This window comes from Acanthisitta chloris, unplaced genomic scaffold, assembly GCF_000695815.1.
Source record: "Acanthisitta chloris isolate BGI_N310 unplaced genomic scaffold, ASM69581v1 scaffold5269, whole genome shotgun sequence".
NCBI lineage: Eukaryota > Metazoa > Chordata > Aves > Passeriformes > Acanthisittidae > Acanthisitta > Acanthisitta chloris.
Window position 1 is genome coordinate 16,324 of NW_008689662.1, and position 16,729 is coordinate 33,052.

At 38.1% G+C, this 16,729-nt stretch overlaps 1 protein-coding gene across 1 annotated transcript in view; it reads right to left on the reverse strand.

Moving 5' to 3' along the window:
• The window catches only part of MICU2 (mitochondrial calcium uptake 2), a 61,448-nt gene that overhangs the window by 6,768 nt on the left and 37,951 nt on the right, over window positions 1-16,729 (reverse strand). The window contains exons 6-7 of the mRNA XM_009081494.1: window positions 15,296-15,358; window positions 6,248-6,345 (exon numbers count right to left, since the gene is read on the reverse strand). Coding sequence (XP_009079742.1) covers window positions 6,248-6,345; window positions 15,296-15,358 — 161 coding nt within the window. The remainder of the gene's footprint in view (window positions 1-6,247; window positions 6,346-15,295; window positions 15,359-16,729) is intronic.

Genomic DNA, 16,729 nt, shown 5'->3' on the forward strand with positions numbered 1-16,729 from the left:
TTTTTGGCTTTTAATCTGTGTAAGATGGACATATTTTGCAACAGACTTAAGGTCTTGAGTCTTGACTTATTTATCTTGGGGAGCTAACAGTCATTTGCTTTACTGGTCAGTAACCACAGGTGATGACAGAGAGACATATTCTTCCACCTTTTCTGAATATTGCATTTCCTTAAGCAGAAAACCCTTGGTAACCTGCCCTCTAGCCAGACAGGACACCTGAAAGATCAGTCACTTCTAAAGGATGAGGAAGGAGTGGGTGGCCCACCAAGCTGCACGCATTAGCCAGCTGAAAGGGCAGCAAAGCCAGAGAGGAAAGTGAAGGGTTTGGCTGTGACGTTTTTGATGTGTTCTTGCTTCTGCACTCTCTTCTAATTGAAGTTTATTTCAACTTGTAGGCTTGCTCCTGGCAAGCCAGAGTGGGAAGATTTCCTGCCGTATCAAATGCTATTTGCAGCAGCAGCTGAGATGTGCAATTTAAAATTTATATGTGATAGTTTCCCATATTACAAAAATTAAAATACTATGAATCATCACATCAGCATTCTAGGTCACTCTTATTCCCAGATGTGAGAGTTAAAAATCCTAATGAGTTTTTTTTTTTTAAGTGAAAGTTATTAAAAGTTATTAAAAATAACTTTCTGGTTAGGAAGTAAAACTTGATACATAAATGTCAAGACACCACTAGGGATACTTGCTTTTGCATCTTCTGGATCACAGTGCAGTGAGTTACAGCTGGAAAAGTCCTCAAAAATTTATCCAGATATTAGGAAAAACAAGCACAGGAATGAAATTCCTGCTCTCCCAAAGTCAGTGGGAACTTGGCTGGGGTCTTTGAAGGGAGTCAGAATTCAACTACAGGAACAGGATTCTGATTGTAGATGTGCTCAACAATTAAAAAATAATTACACTGGGAATACTGTTATGCTCTAGTAGCCTGAAAACAAAAGTAAGCCCTAAGTTTCCAAATACCAAAAAGGAAAGGTAAACCATAAATTTGTAAGATGGGGAAAATGCTGGGAACAGACAGTACTTTCTTTAGGGTACCTCTTTTTATCCACATTCTCTGAAACACCCACATGGAAGGCCAATGGCCAAATTTGTTACTGTGTTACAATAGCATCCAGAAACCTTATCTGGATTTATTCCTCTTTTTGTAATGTGCTCTACTATAGAAAGAAGGAGTCTCTCAAGACTTTCTGGCAACTCAGCTTTTATAGTGTGAAACCACCACAAATAGAAGCAAAAATGTAATAAAAGTGGTGAGACCTCAGGAATGCAGCTATTCCCTCTCCAACTGGAGAAGTGCTAGTGTTGTGTTCTTTAGGGCACACAAAGTAGTAAAATAAAACACAAAAGGAAATGTTAGGGACAGTTTTCTTTCCACCTCTTGACCTGAACTGTCTGTGCAGACAGAGCTTTAACACTCCAATACCGAACTGACCAGTTCTTGTCACACAGATTTATTGCAAGGAAACTGAACAACAAAGATAGTGGTGGATATACCACCCCTACATTTATATTCTGCTTTGGCTCCTCTTCGGACACTGAAGTACTTTTGAAGAATTGATAACCCTCTCTGCACCAAGAGACTGTTGCATACCAGCTGTGAGTTGCCTTTTTGCAATCTGACTTTCAGACCAGAATATAGAGAATCTAATAAAGGCTTGACCATTAACCTTTGGAGAACATTTAGATCTATGCTTGTAAATTCAGTTTTGCAAGCGCTAAGACAGTTAATCAATCTCACCATCTTCAGATTGACAGGCAAAATCCTCTTTGATTTACTACCTTTTGTATTTCCAAAGCAAACCAAACCACTCACTTTCATTTATAAGCATTCTGTAGAAACTAATCAAACTGTTCTTTTGCTAAGTATATAGGAAAGGAAGAAGCATATTCTTGACCTCTTTACTACGTATTTGGGAAATATTCAGATTGAGTTATGCCAGGAACATTATGAAAACAGATTTTGTTGTCATCTCCACTTCCTCAGTGATGGATCTTGGTTGCACTAGATGTAATCTCTATGTGTATTAGGGCTCTTTCTATATATGCACACACATAAATAGAAGTGTAGGTACAGAGACAAGCAAGGAGGCAATCATACTCTATTTCTGCAAAGCAATTTCAAATCCCCCAATGAAAATCGTTGAAAATGTACAAGCTCTTGTCACAGCAAAAGCACTACTGGCTGATAATGCTACCTGAAAGAGATACTGCATCCCTGCATTGGCGCACACACAGAGAAGAGCACCTGAAAAGTGTCAGCACTAGCAGTGAGGTTCAGCCTGGATCATTCTGCTTTCTTAAGTGAAAGGTTTCAAATGAAATGTACCAAGGAATTCAAAATACCAAAGGACGTATTTAGTAACAGGATGGTTAGGGAAAAGGCATGACTTGTGTAAGGTTATCCAATTTGTGACCTTCAAGCTAAAGCAAAAATAAAAAAGGAACCATGACTAAAGAATATTCCTGGTGTAAATTCTATTAACTGCTGAAAAGTTTAGAAGCAACAAATCAGGTAATAAAATGACATAAACTGGATTTGAAACATTAATTTCCTTTACCAGATTAAAAGATGCTCATTGTTTAACCATACTGGGAAGTACTTTCTTGTAAGACATCCCAGGAAAAAATACAACAATCAGAGAGCTTTTTGAGTATGCTTTCCCTATCTCTGCACTTTTCCTTCAAGGAGGCTGTGAGAGATTTAAGCTTGCTTGGGGACAGATTACAGAAAAAAAAATCACAGTCGTAAACTGTTTAGGGAGTGAAATACTGTCTCCTCTTTTATTTGGGATTAGACATACTTAAACAAGATCAGTAAGAGGCTTTTTTTTTTCAGGGCAAAAAAACCCCAGTGTCTGTCAGGAAGAAATATTTGCTATACCTAAGGAGGCTGTGAGAGATTTAAGCTTGCTTGGGGACAGATTACAGAAAAAAAAATCACAGTCGTAAACTGTTTAGGGAGTGAAATACTGTCTCCTCTTTTATTTGGGATTAGACATACTTAAACAAGATCAGTAAGAGGCTTTTTTTTTTCAGGGCAAAAAAACCCCAGTGTCTGTCAGGAAGAAATATTTGCTATACCTAGAAAACTAAATAGTTTTCTACTCAGAATAACAAATAGCGCACAGATGGAAATTAAAGCCCAAATGAAACATTTTTTTTGGAAGGAAAAGACCAAAAATTATTTCTGTATCAAAACCCAAGGGAAATTCATACAAAAAAAATAAGATGCCTGGAACTTCTGGCTTCTTGTTTGAAATCTGACATTCTCTAAGACAGGTCCTGGTACTACAAGATGACATCATTGTTGTGTAAAACTGAGTGCTGGTCATCTGAAACAGAAACTTGTTCAGACTTGCTAAGAAGAAAGTCTCATGTGATTACAGCTTCTTGTATTAAATCTACCTTTCATTGTTAAATGATTTTAGGCTTGCTGCATATTCTTCTATATTTTGTTCAACCGATACAGGAGAATAAAGATTCCAGCTGCATTTGAGTAAAAGGCAACACCTTTAGTAGCAAACATACTCCAGAATAATTTAGATTTAAATTTCCTAACCTTTGCCAGGGAAACAAGCTCTCACTTTTGAAGCTGTAAATTCTTATTAATAATTATTGTATTTTCCTTATGCTAGGGACAATACAACTAGCAAGAAATAATCTAGCAATTTGGAGCTGAACATGTGTTTCCTGAGAACTACCTTAAGCACTCTGAAGATCTCTGAAATCGCCTTGCTGTTATGGGAAAGATGGTAAGATGATGTGCACCCTGGATTGCTTCCACTGCTTCTAAGCAGTCCCAGCTGCAGAGCAACGTGGGTGTCCCACCACTGCTGCTCAGCAGAGAATGAAGAGGAGCATCTTTGGTTAGTGTTTGTCTGTGTCCTGGAGGATAATGAGAAAAGAGCTTGTCTAGTGCCACAAAATACCTATGCAAAGGTTACTTCTTTACTTCCATGCTCCCAGCAGCCCAAGAAAGGTTGGAGAGTGATGTGATATTATGTTTCATGGTATCATTCTTTACATTTGGTATAAATCAGCAGGCTGAGGACTGTCCTTGCATGCATCACTTGCCTATGATTTCCCAAGAACACATACAGATGCTTAGCCATTTTCCCTCCCTATGCTCAGTGTGCCTCCTGTGTTCAAGGCAGAAGGAAGGAAGGCACAAGAGTTGGCTTACATCAGCTTCACATTGCCTGAAGAGATGTAGACAGTTTTCATTCTCTTTGTGCCACTTGAATGCAAAGAAAGGAGAACAGGGCAAATCAATTGCCCTGGTATATTGACTGTGACTGTCTGACATTTTTTAAATGTTTGGGCTGTGGGCTAAAAGGGTTGGACAACACTGGTGTACACGTAGATACAGATGGTTGCACACTTACAAAAAGGATTCTTTAAGGCTAGCCAAACTGAAAAGGAGGAAGCATAAGGAAAATATATGTAAGTAATCAGATGAGAACACTAGTCTCAGCTTTCAGAATGTCCATGTAAGTACAGTGAAATTTCACAATGAAAGCATTCCTGTGTCGCTTTTTTTTTTTAAGGACTCGGCAGCACAGCAATATCTGTGTATTTAACTAATGTGACAAGTTTTAGTGTGTCCTAATCAAACCTAATCACCCCTACTTTCTACTAGGTACTACACTGATCAATGGAAAAGCTTTCTAGGCAAGAACTTGGAAAATGATAAAAGCATTTACCATCATTATTTTCTGCTTTTGACAATGATCTATGTCTGTACAGCTCATCATTCATCTCTTGTAAAAACAGTGTGGCACTTTGATCAAACAGCCAACAATAGCTTCCCGCATAAGGTAGAGTGTTATGAGAGGCCATCAGATAGAAATCACATTTTCTCTGAACAATAGGAACCTAGAAATGATGTGCTTGATTTACTTGCAAATAAAATCATGTGAAAGGTGATATCTTCACAGAGGTTAAAAAGACAGCTATCCTTTTATTCACCTTTCTGTGTGTTAAACAAACTTCACTGTCATGTTGCAACTGAGATGGAGTGTCTACGCAGTGATAAAGAGGCACATTCCAGCTCTACGAAACATAACTGCCACTGTTGAAAAATTACCTGCATTAAACCTTACACTTATCCCACAAATTTTAAGAGCAAGATGTGGGAGTTTGATTTTGATTACAGGCCTCTATCTGTGTGGCAGGCAAAGGTCTTTAACCTATGCGTTCTGAACGTACTGGGCACATAGTTTCATCAATGTCATGCCTCATTGGGTCAACGCAGGATTTTATCTAAAACTTGAGGCTTTTCAGTTTACACTGTATATGCAAACACAACCTTTTACTGGTGCTCTCTGCCTTTTGTTTCATTGAAAGGATCTATGGTATTTATAGAAAAGGGAGCTGGAGACATCTTAAACTTATTTTACTCACTTAGATTCCTATTGAGCTGAGGTCTTCAAAAGAGAAAGGTTGTTTATTTGAAGACTGGTATACACCAGAGCCACTGGAGCCGAACACTTTCTAGTCTTAGAAAAATTGCCCCTCTTCTTTTTCTACTCTGGCTTCCCCCAAGCCTCTACTGATTGCAGCAATGTTCACTGTTAAGAGGGCTCACACACATTCTCCATTTGTGAACACAAACGCATTATCCTACTTTTATTTTTGCAGTCTGTAAAGGACTGATTATTTTTGTAATGCTGATGTAGATAATCTTCTTTTAATGTCATGCTACAGGATGTGTGTCAAGATTCGAAAAGGTATCTGCATAGTCCCACTGCAAAAGTAGTTCAAAGGGTAAATTAAAAGGCACAGATAAAGTTTCAACAGAAGGTGGAATTTGGAGCAAGTGAAGAAGTTGACACGGCTGTAAGGGAGAAGGGGCGTCTCAGCTTAGAAAATCTTTTTTTAATTGATTAGCAGTCACTTTGTTGGTGATTTGGTCAACAAAAATACTCTTGAATCACATTGTTTTAAAGTATGCCACCACAGAGCTGCCAAGAATGGGAGTCTCAGCTCTCAGGACCTCTGGGCCCACTGCTGCTCTGGAGTTATCTGTTACTCAATTCCTACAGACAGCTGACTCTAGAAGCTAAATGGGAAACTCGGTCGTGCTAAATCATGAATAATCTCTACTTCATTACCTGCATAACTTTCTAAATCGGCTCACTGTGAGGTCAGATTAATGCCAGTGCTGGTGCAAAGCAGAGGGGGTAGGAATAAGACTGGTTCCTGTTTGGCTTGCCTAAAAAACAAGCAGAAAAAATACCTGAAAAACTCAGAATAACCAAGTTTTTCCTTTCCTCCTTTTCCAAAGAAATGTACCACCAACAAGGTATTAACAGCACAGCCTTCCAGTTCTGTTTCCTATAAAACAAGAAAACTGAATGATTAATTTTATGTATTATTTAATTATTAATATGTATTCACCACAATTCTAGAAATATTTATTTGAACTAGAATTTCATAAGAGAGACTAGCAATTTTATTCCTGTTCCCAAAGCTATCACACAGGATCTCAGAGTTGTATTTTAAGTCCTGCTTCTAAACCCTCTGTATGAAAGGAAGATAAGCACAATCTACAACCACCATCAGTCTATTTTATTATCAAAATTGAGAAGGTTGCTAGTTAAATCTTTAAGAACCATTATTCTGAGGTGAATAGAACCTTTTAATAAAGTCAACATCTGTAAAAACGTTTTTAGTTAGATATTTCTAATATGTTACAGCCATGCAAAAACATTCATGACAGCCTAATAAACAAATCTAGGAAAATACCAACATTCACAATGCTCTGTTATAATATAGTCTCACAAGGCTTCTTGGACATTTTCAGTGTTAGTGACTTTTCTACATATTTTTAAAATCTGAAGAAGAGATTTCTGCAGAGATGGGATGCACATTGTTTCAACTCAACAGCATCTTTAACAAGCCTAAACCCACACATAATGCTGGATCTCTGTTCTATTCTTCTTTCAGCACTAGCATAGTGGCATTTCTTTGAACGCAACAAAACACTAAGCAACATGAAGAGAGTTTTTTTTTTTTTTTTTGTAAGTCTGGAGGGATTTCAGCAAACTATTCTTATGACATCTAAATAGCCTCTGTGTCTTTTATCTGGTTGAAGAGGTAAGATGAAAGACAAGAGTCTATTCATAAGATTTAATACTAATGGTTATTTAGCTTTCAGCATCATCAATAACAAGTTCCATTAGTCCACTGTGTTTCATGCTTACTGCATATGTGACACAGTTATTTCATAGGCAAAGTGGTAACATTCCTCATTTCTACTGCAAGCTGCAATTCACAAAGTGACAGTGATACGAGTTATGTATGAGGGAACCTGGAAAAAAAACTTTTCAAGCCATATGCAAGCTGTACTTACAAGGCTTTTATCATTTAATTGCAGGCAAAGAATATTTAAATACCCACAAGATCCATCCTTCTGAAGTTTAAACACTTCGGATTACTGTGAAGACTAATGCATAAACATTGGTATATGCTTTTTTGAAAGTCAAAAGTCAAACATTCATGTATGCTTATTTGAAATTCAAACTCAAACTATTTATATCAGAATGCAAAGTTTTCTAAGAAGAAACAGAGAAGAATCTGCATATCTCTCACTGCAGCCAGATTCTAATCTGCTTTTTGTGGGTTTTGCTTACATGTTTAAAGAAGGCTTGAAAAATGGAAGAAAAAAATGTGCTGATGCAATTTTAAAAACTGAGCTCATGATTGCACAATTTAATGCTGCCAATTCAATTACTCCATATTATAATCAGTGTTGTATTGAAAACAAACTAAGAAATTAGGTTTAAAATAAGCTTTTAAAAACAAAGTCTGTGACAGAAAAAAGTTCTCACATTTCTCTACTTATAAGCTAGAAGATGACACACAAACAATACCTGCCTCATCTTATCTAAGATGACAAACCCTATCCCTGGATTTATAACAAATATGCACCTACTTGTTGGCTACCTTCTTTATCAGTTGAAATTCCTAAGTGGAATTGGCAGATGTCCAAACACTATGTTAATAAGAGTTAAATGTATTTTAAAACTACAAAACAGTAAGTTTCTTTAAAGCATAAAATGCAGTAGGAGACAACAGAGACTACAGCTTAAGGGTAAAATTTCAAAAAATTGCTTTTCCTAGAGTTAATGCTATTAAACTAAACTACATGTTAGTACATAATTCCTTTTTGTCCACAGAATCATTAGGAGCTTTTGCTGCTGAACTGTATAAATTAGTACTGACATGACAAATCTTTGTTAGAAGATAATGAGAGTTCTATTAATATTTCCAACACCTCACCCTCCTGAGCTTAGGTAAAAGAAGAACTTATATTTGGAATGTCTCTCTTGGCAATGAGAATGAAGTGGTAACCTAATCCTTGAGCTGTAAAGAGGACCAGACCGGTAGCTTTGAATCATTATCTGAGTGAAAGTTTGTATTCTGGTGTATCTGGTAGCTTCAAGCCCCAGGAGGGTGCATTGTAGAACCATTTGGTGCAAACCTGAGGCATATAGTGGAGAAGGGATCCTGATATTCTGAGTGTCATTGACGGGGCAGGGACATGTATCTCAACTGGGGAACTCAGACATGTTCCAGGGTCCATTGGTTCAGTCAAAGAATCCCAAAGACCACACAATCTGATGCCACACAAGCCTACGAAACTAATGAACATGTGTGTACATATTACCAACACAGGCTAATTTTCCTAGAGTAATGTTAACATCTCATGCAGTTTTCAAAAGCACCATGAACTGATGAATTATGCAATTATTCCTTTTCAAGCAAGATCAGATAGCACAACAGTTATTTCCTTATTACACTACACAGGCTGCTAACACAGAGGCCTGATGCTGCAAACACTGAGTCATGGGCACAGATAACTCCATGCTGGTAACTCCCCACTAAGCTTTTGACGTTTAGGACCTGATACTGCAGCAAGTACCAACAAGTGCCACTGAGAAAAAACTTATCGCACAGCGAGACAGGATTTTCAGAATAATGTACCTAACTAATTTTCAAAACTCATCTGAAATGCTAGGAGACTTACTGTCTCTAGATTCTTCCCACCTTTCCTTGCAGAATTTGCCTGAGGCATGGCTGGAAAGTATTCAGCAAGATTAAAATCTGCTTTCTAGTTCTCTTGCTTGCTTCCTGGGAGATGGTATTCACTGTGCAATGTCTTGTTTCAATAGAAGTGTAAAAATAATACATATTTTGAATTTGGTTGCTTTATATAACACAGAAGGAGAGTGAGTAGATGGAATAATGGACAGAAAAGTGAGGTCAGTCAAGGAGAACAATATCTTAGTTTCTGCCTGCTAGTGATGTCACAATTTTTCCAAAGGTAAGACTAAATATTTGCACATTTGTCTGAGTCCACTTTTCTGAAATGCTTTTTAATGTTTTTAAGCTGTTAGCTTAGTCAATTCATCATGCCAGGCTTCTATCTCAGCCTAGTCTCACACACTGCTCAAGAAAATTCAAGCTTTCTGCCAGTTTGACGGTCTCCAAGATGTTGGGATATATCCTACAACTCAGTTCTGGGAAGAAGGTTTAAAAGATGTATCCACTATGAAACTAATTCTAGCAGTTAGAGCCACTCAAAAGAACTGCAAACAGGCAAGCTAGTGTGGCTGGGAGACCCAGATCTCCAAAAGCAGTCCCTTTTGGCAAAGCCCAGACAGTCTCAAGTGGGCCCCGGAATGAAACAACATATTCTATGATGAATCAACTTTCACCAGGATGTAAAGCCATACTACAGTTTTTAAATGTTTTGCTATGCACTTTCTTGCTATGTAAGATGCAAGAATACCTCAGGCCTGACACAGCATCCAACAACATCCATGATTACCATTGCTGGGGGGGATTAGTTAGTTGTTTTTTAATTACAACTGATGCCATGGAATCACTCTGCGGTAACCTCAGTGCCTTTAGTAACAAAGAACATGCAACCACATGAATGTCCTTTAGTTAGCATGTGTCACCCACTGTCCTGCATCAATTCATGAGGAGGTACAGAATAAAAATGGTTTCCAGCCAAAGAGACTAAAGCTAATCTGGGAGTAGATGCTGCAGAGGATACTTTATGCCACAAATAGGAACAGGTTGAAACTAGTCTTGCCGTGAGCAGGCTGACTGTGCCAAGCAGTCAGGAAACTGTTGCATTGTGAAGCCTAAGGCTGCCTGCCCAGTGCACTGGTGGCAGCCCGGGAAAGCAGCTCCTATACACAGTTGAGGACAGCTCCTCATAAGAATTCAGGCCCTGCCTTTCTGTTGTGCCATACTTTTAAAATATTATTTTCCACCAAAAGTAGAGATTTCATAATGAGGACTGCCCCCTCAAGAGGTGTGCTGTGCTTTGAAGCAAACTCTTTCGACCAACGTGGACTTGGCCTCGAAGGCCAAGCACATCCATCCTTGGCATGTGCAAATCTCCTTGCTCTCAGAGCTGAAAGTGACTCAGGTGGACTGTGACCAACCCCCCCAACCTGCTGTTCAAACACATCCCTCAGATAGTCTGTGCTCAGGCTGCCATCAGCGCTTTCACTTATCCCCAAATGCCAACTGGGCATGCTTAAGCATTTCCAGTTTATCCCAATGCACTAGGTAGCTTTCAGAAATTATGACCAGATTCTTACTGTTTCGAATCAAAGACTAGAGCTATCAGTGCACAGCCAAACTGTGTGTCTTCCCTGGGCTATCAGGAGCCCACACTGCTATCTGGCTTCTCTGTATCGTTTGAAGTGCCTCAGACCAGGTCATGTAGCAGAGACTAAGGGATAGCTTTGCCTCATATATCTGTGCAATGGAAAGCAATGCTACTGTGACCACAGACAGACTTCCAGATGAATTCCTCGTAGGAGAGACTTTCGCTGTCCAAGCCAAATTCAACGTACTTGAAGAAGAGGTATCTAGAAAGATGTCAGAAAGCATGTTTTTTTTCTCTTTCTTGAGGTTATAATGTCATCAGATCGTATGGGAAAAGAAAATAACTTCCTTGTCTGTGAGGTAAAAAAATGACACAGTAGTTTTTCAATAGCCTAATATTTTGGAGTCAGATGGCTTGGTTCTTTATAGAGTTTACCTGCCTGGAGATTTTCTTTAAAGCATGCAGGAATATCACAGTGTTCCTTGGTTTAAAGTATCTAAAAGCTTTTCAACAGAATTTAGTGTTAAACTCCTGATACAAAACATACATATTTACGTTGGAGAAGATAGGTCAAGGAAAAATGTGCATTCTATCTGAGCTGAGAGGTTACAAGATTAATGACAGAATCTTTTGGGAAGGGATATTAATTTCAGTCTTGGACTAGATTCTTGCAAAGTGTGATTTTCTGCACCCCTGTTACAGTGCACCACTACACTAGAAGAGCATCGCTCTCAGCCACCAGTTGAGAACTTCAGTTTTAGGCAGTCTTTATTTACACTGAGCCCAGGGCTATGAAGACTTTGAAGCTCTGGGTAGAAAACTTGAATTAGAAATTCTAGGGAGCAGATGGGCAAGTTATGATGACCTGCACAGTCCCTGTGGCTGAGGGGATGCATCACAATGCTGCAATGTCTGAAGGTCCAAGTATAAAACCTTGGCCTGACTGGGTACATGGTGATAAATGTGTGAATGACTGATGTCATGTACCTCTTTTAGAACCACAGGAAAAAAATAAAAAAAGCAAGTAGACAGGTTGAAACAACTGATAAACAACTAAAAGGAAATTATTTGTGTGTGGGTCTATGAGTATATTTGTTATAGTCAGCCTCAATTTTAGTTCAAGTGTTTTCTGTTTAAAAGAGATTAATAGCTGTGTTCCGAATTACTAATTAATCTTCAAAAAATCCCCAACCATGTAAATGAGATACTTTGTATGAAAATGTGTTTATTATGGAATCCAGAAGCAGATGTTTAATCATCTGGAAAGAAAACAATGCATATATTTTTCAACATTAATTTAATTTTGAGAACAAACACTCTATATTGTCATTCCTTTTCTAACAATAGCTAACATTAATTTATATGTTTACCCACTCCATACATAGAGCATATTAAATGAGAGGCATTTAAATACTTGATAACTCATTAATCTAAATTGAAGGGCCTGAGAGCAAAGTCCCTGATCTAGATGACTGGGCTGTCCAACAGATATCCAGAACCATTAGCACTGGTTTCACTAGCAGAATGTTAAAGCACCTTACACTATCAGAGTATCCTTTTAAGGAACTCAATACAGTTAGCACAGAAGCAACTGGTGCTGTTCACCAGGCACCACCCTTTTCAAAATACACCAAAATCTTCTAACTCATGCACTTTCCTACTCCTCTTCCATGAACCATGGTCACACATTCAGCTGGATGTTTCATATGAAGAACAGTTCTGCTAGTAGGAAGTCAGATGTAGCATTTCCTTTGGCCTATGGGGAAGGTGGGTGAGGTGAGACAGCCACTGCCTGTGTTGACTTCGGCACCATTTTCTCCAGCCTAGTTAGAAAGAACCAGGTTCCAGTCTTGTAAGACTGCCTGCAGCTCTCCTTCACTGTGCGTGCACCTCTGCTGTGAGCAAATAGGATTGCCTGCTCTGCAAAACTTGGCACACAATGTCCCAAAAGACAGGGCCAGTTAAAGCTGGGCAGATTTTTTGGCTTTTCCTCCAGCATCAAATATAATACTGGAAAAAGAAAATCCCTCAACTGGAATACATGTATTTGGATAACCAAATCCACTGCAATCCCATTCAAGGGCCATTAGTAAGTGGTGAAAACTTGAATTTTAGGTGTGTCAGCAAAAAAAGTCTCAGCAAAAAAAGGCAGAGATATAAGCACCCTGAGAGCACAGGGAACTGCTTTTTCTATTCCTAATACAGTAACTCAACAAGTATTAATGGTATCTCCATACAGTAAATAAATGACTGGGACCTTTGTCTATACCCTGTACAGGGAACACACCTGGATATACCTGCTGGCTAAATAAAGTTTCAGACTATGATTTAAACTGTATTTTCCAAAGTTGGTGACATTTTCCATCTTGTATCAGAGACTGGGGTTACTCTGAAAAACCAGCAAGGTCATATGCAAAATGTGGAAGTGTTTTAGAAATAAAGAACTATACCAAACACCAAAATTCTGTTACAGTATCCCAACTTTCTAAGAACACAGTCCACTTAAACTCCATATTTTTATGCTTCATCTGCTTTGCTTGCAAGGAATACTATGATTGCCATAATTATTAAAGGGTAAAAACATATCCACCAGATACATCAGATTCACTGCTAACAAAGATCATCAACTTCTTTTATGAGAGACTGAGACAGGAAAGAAAACAAAAATTAGAAGAAATTTGGATTTTGCCAAGTAGAAATACAGAGACCAGAACAATTTCAATTTAGCTCTACTTCCCAAGGCTATTTAATTCTTCTTTCATACTATAATTCCATTTATAATCTGCTAAGAAACTAAGAAATCATGTTTCCTGGTTACAATAACTTTGCATTTTTCTCAATAGAGAATTCTGAAGACAAAATTTGAAGCAAGACAAAAACAAAATAGAGACATTCCGGCTCAGGTATTTAATTAGCTCCCAATAAGCTTATGTGTTTATAACTAATCTGTCCAACTGTATCGAAGTTTCCCTGGAAATTTTATACTACAGCTGTGCATTCATGCAGAATAAAGATCCTTTTTCTTTCACTGTCATGGCAGCTAAATCTCCATTGAAATAGGTTTTGAGGAGCGGACAACCCTATTAATCCTAGCTGTTTTAATCTGGTGCCTGATGAAAAGATTCAAGAAAGGAGATGGTTGTTAGTCAATCAAACAATGTTTAACTGAACTTTGAATTTACACTGAGGGAGGAAAACCTCTGTGCATCAGATGAAAGTTTATGCCTAGTAAATATTAAAGGTGCTAGTAATACTGCCACTTCCACTTTTTCCCCAGGCAGGTGAAAAAGTAAAGAACATGAGCAACTCTTTGTAGAAACTGCTAATGCATGATAGGTTTATAAAGCAGAGCCCTGTGTAAATTCCTTCTTGAATGTTTCCAACATGAGAAGTCACTGCCTCATGCCTAAAGCAAACTGAAAGCAAGTTTCTGGTGGGAAAAATATCCCTCAGCTACACCTTCCAATTTAAGCATGCAACAAAAGTAGTGCTGCTGGTGTGAGCAGCATCTTACAGTAATAGATGGGGATAATCCGTCTGTACTCTTCACCTCCTTAGAATCACAGAATCCTTTAGATTGGAGAAGACCTCTAAGATCGTTGGCTCCAACCATTAATTCAGCACTGCTGAGTCCACCACTAAACCATGTCTCTAAGCACCACATCCACATGTTTTTTGAGCACTTCAAGAGACAGTGATTCCACTCCTTCCCTGGGCCGCCTGTTCCAATGCTTGACCACCCTTTCAGTGAAATTTCTTTTCCTAATATCCAATCTAAACCTCCCATGGTACGACGTGAGGTTGTTTCCTCTTGTCCTATTGCTTGTTATGTGGTTCATCAGCTGCTTCTGAGCTGTTTTCAGTATGCTCCAGACTTCTCACCTCTGTTTTCACTATCACTCAATCTCACCCAGGCTACAGAATATCTTGTCTCTGTGTTGACTACAGTCTGAAGAAGAGATGGCAGCTAGCAAAGATTCTACCTGGGCATAAGAGAGGTTGCAGTGGCTGGATTCAGAGGAAAACAGACAGAAGACACCAAGAATTTACACGTCCTTTCATTGATGAGATGTATTTACCATTTGCTAATGGTCTCCAAAACAATGAAACTTCTTTCTCAGGTGCAAGATCATACTTTGAGATTGTTTCTTCTGATCTGCATCTATAGAATCTCTTACTGGAAGCTGACTTAACTAAAGTAATCCTTGCATTTGCCACCTCAGTGACAGTAATCACACTTCAAACCAAATCAGAATAAGCTGATACTACTGCAACAGCAGCACTTAAGTAAGTTTAAGCTATCAAATTCCACCTGGAAAGCCTTCTATTCTCGTATGGCAATACAGAGTTTTTTTCTGAGTTTTTCATCAATTAGAAAAGAGTTACTTTGAAACAGAGGCTCGTGGAAGGTAAAGAACTGAGTAACTACACAGTCATGAAATACATTAATTGCAAACATTTCATCAGAAGGTTAAGAAGTGACAAACATTTTTCTTCCCCAGTTAGAAAGCAGTTGACAAATCATGCCCTTTTGATTAATTAAAGCACTAATACTGATGCTTATATACTTACCTAAAAACTCTGAAAGAATAACAAAGTTCGTGGGAAACATGACAATGTGTTTGTAAAGAAAAGTGTATCCTTATTTCATACCTGAAGCATTGTTTCATCTCCAGCTGCTTTCAAGTCATCTTCCTTCCCAATCATTTTCTGCAGCTTTATTTGTTGAAACATGAAAAAAAACCCAGGAAAATTACAAATTTGATCTTACAAAAGTCTTCCTTTTCAGAAACTTCTTTTATTTCACCTTTTCTTAATTCTACATTTCTGCGATGTTCTCTAGTCATGACAAAACATTTGCATACTTAAGGATATTTTGCTGTTCAGACACACTTTTTCCCAGGAATGTCTTCTCTACTGTGGTTAATATACACAAGCAGAATGTGAATCTCTCTCTTGCAACCCAGTGCTTACTCTATTTTTAGAGGAGATTTTCTTGCACTAGAAGCTTAGCATTCACTTTGTAAGATTTTGAAACTCAGGGTATAACATCAAGGATCATTTGGGAAATAAAAGTGAACCTAATTTTCATGCTGTCCTTCTAGATAGCTTTACATAGTTCTGCTACAGACATGATGATCTAGACATGAAAAACATACCTGTTCATATGAGGTACTATACAACTAACAACAAAGAATAATTTAATTAAATAAGAAAACATTTTCAGAACTGGCATTAGACAGAATGTGGCTTTAGTTTCCCCTACACCCCAGAAATAAATTAATCTTGAATGTGCTAGCTAAGAAGATTTTTAGAATTACTGAAATGACTCACATTAAAAAACATAACTTTTGCTGTCCCAAATAAAGCTTTAAAGTAATATAGAAAGTCATTAATTTGCAGTATGTCAAGTATATCTGAGCTGCAAGGTTTTTTTGACTGTATTTCAGCTTGGGAAGTCAACACTGCCACAAGAAGGAATGATTTAATACAGCACAAAACATACCTACCTTTCAGATTCTCACATGACTCCTCAAAAGGACAGCAAAAAGTGAAAGAACAAGGGACTTAATACATTTCAGGAATAGAATCACATAATCATAGAATCATCAAGGTTGGAAGAGACTTTCAATATCATCAAGTCCAACTGTTAACCTCTCCACTGTAACCCCTAAACCATATCTTCCAGTGCCAGGCCCAGACACCTCTTAAACACTTCCAGGGATGGTGGATTGCTCTGAATTCAGACACTTTAGGAAAGATGCTTTTAAAGCTCAGGGTTTTCAAAGCTGCTGGTTTGCTTCTCAAACATTTCTGAGTGATTCCTCAACCTGCCCATTAAAACTGGGAAAAAATACACTAACAAATATGCATATCCAGTATTTTGGGGAGTTTTCAAATCTCTCCTCAGGGCTTTATTTTTTTCCTTTTTTTTTTTCTTGTTCAGAGAAGCAATATGGGCTTGTAAGCAGTGAGAAGAAAAAACCTGCTAACTGTTCATGTTGCCAAAGGTCTTCCCTCAACCTTCAAATTTTGACTAAGTCACCTGAGTTGATTATTTTGTTTGGGTTTTTTTTCATATATCCC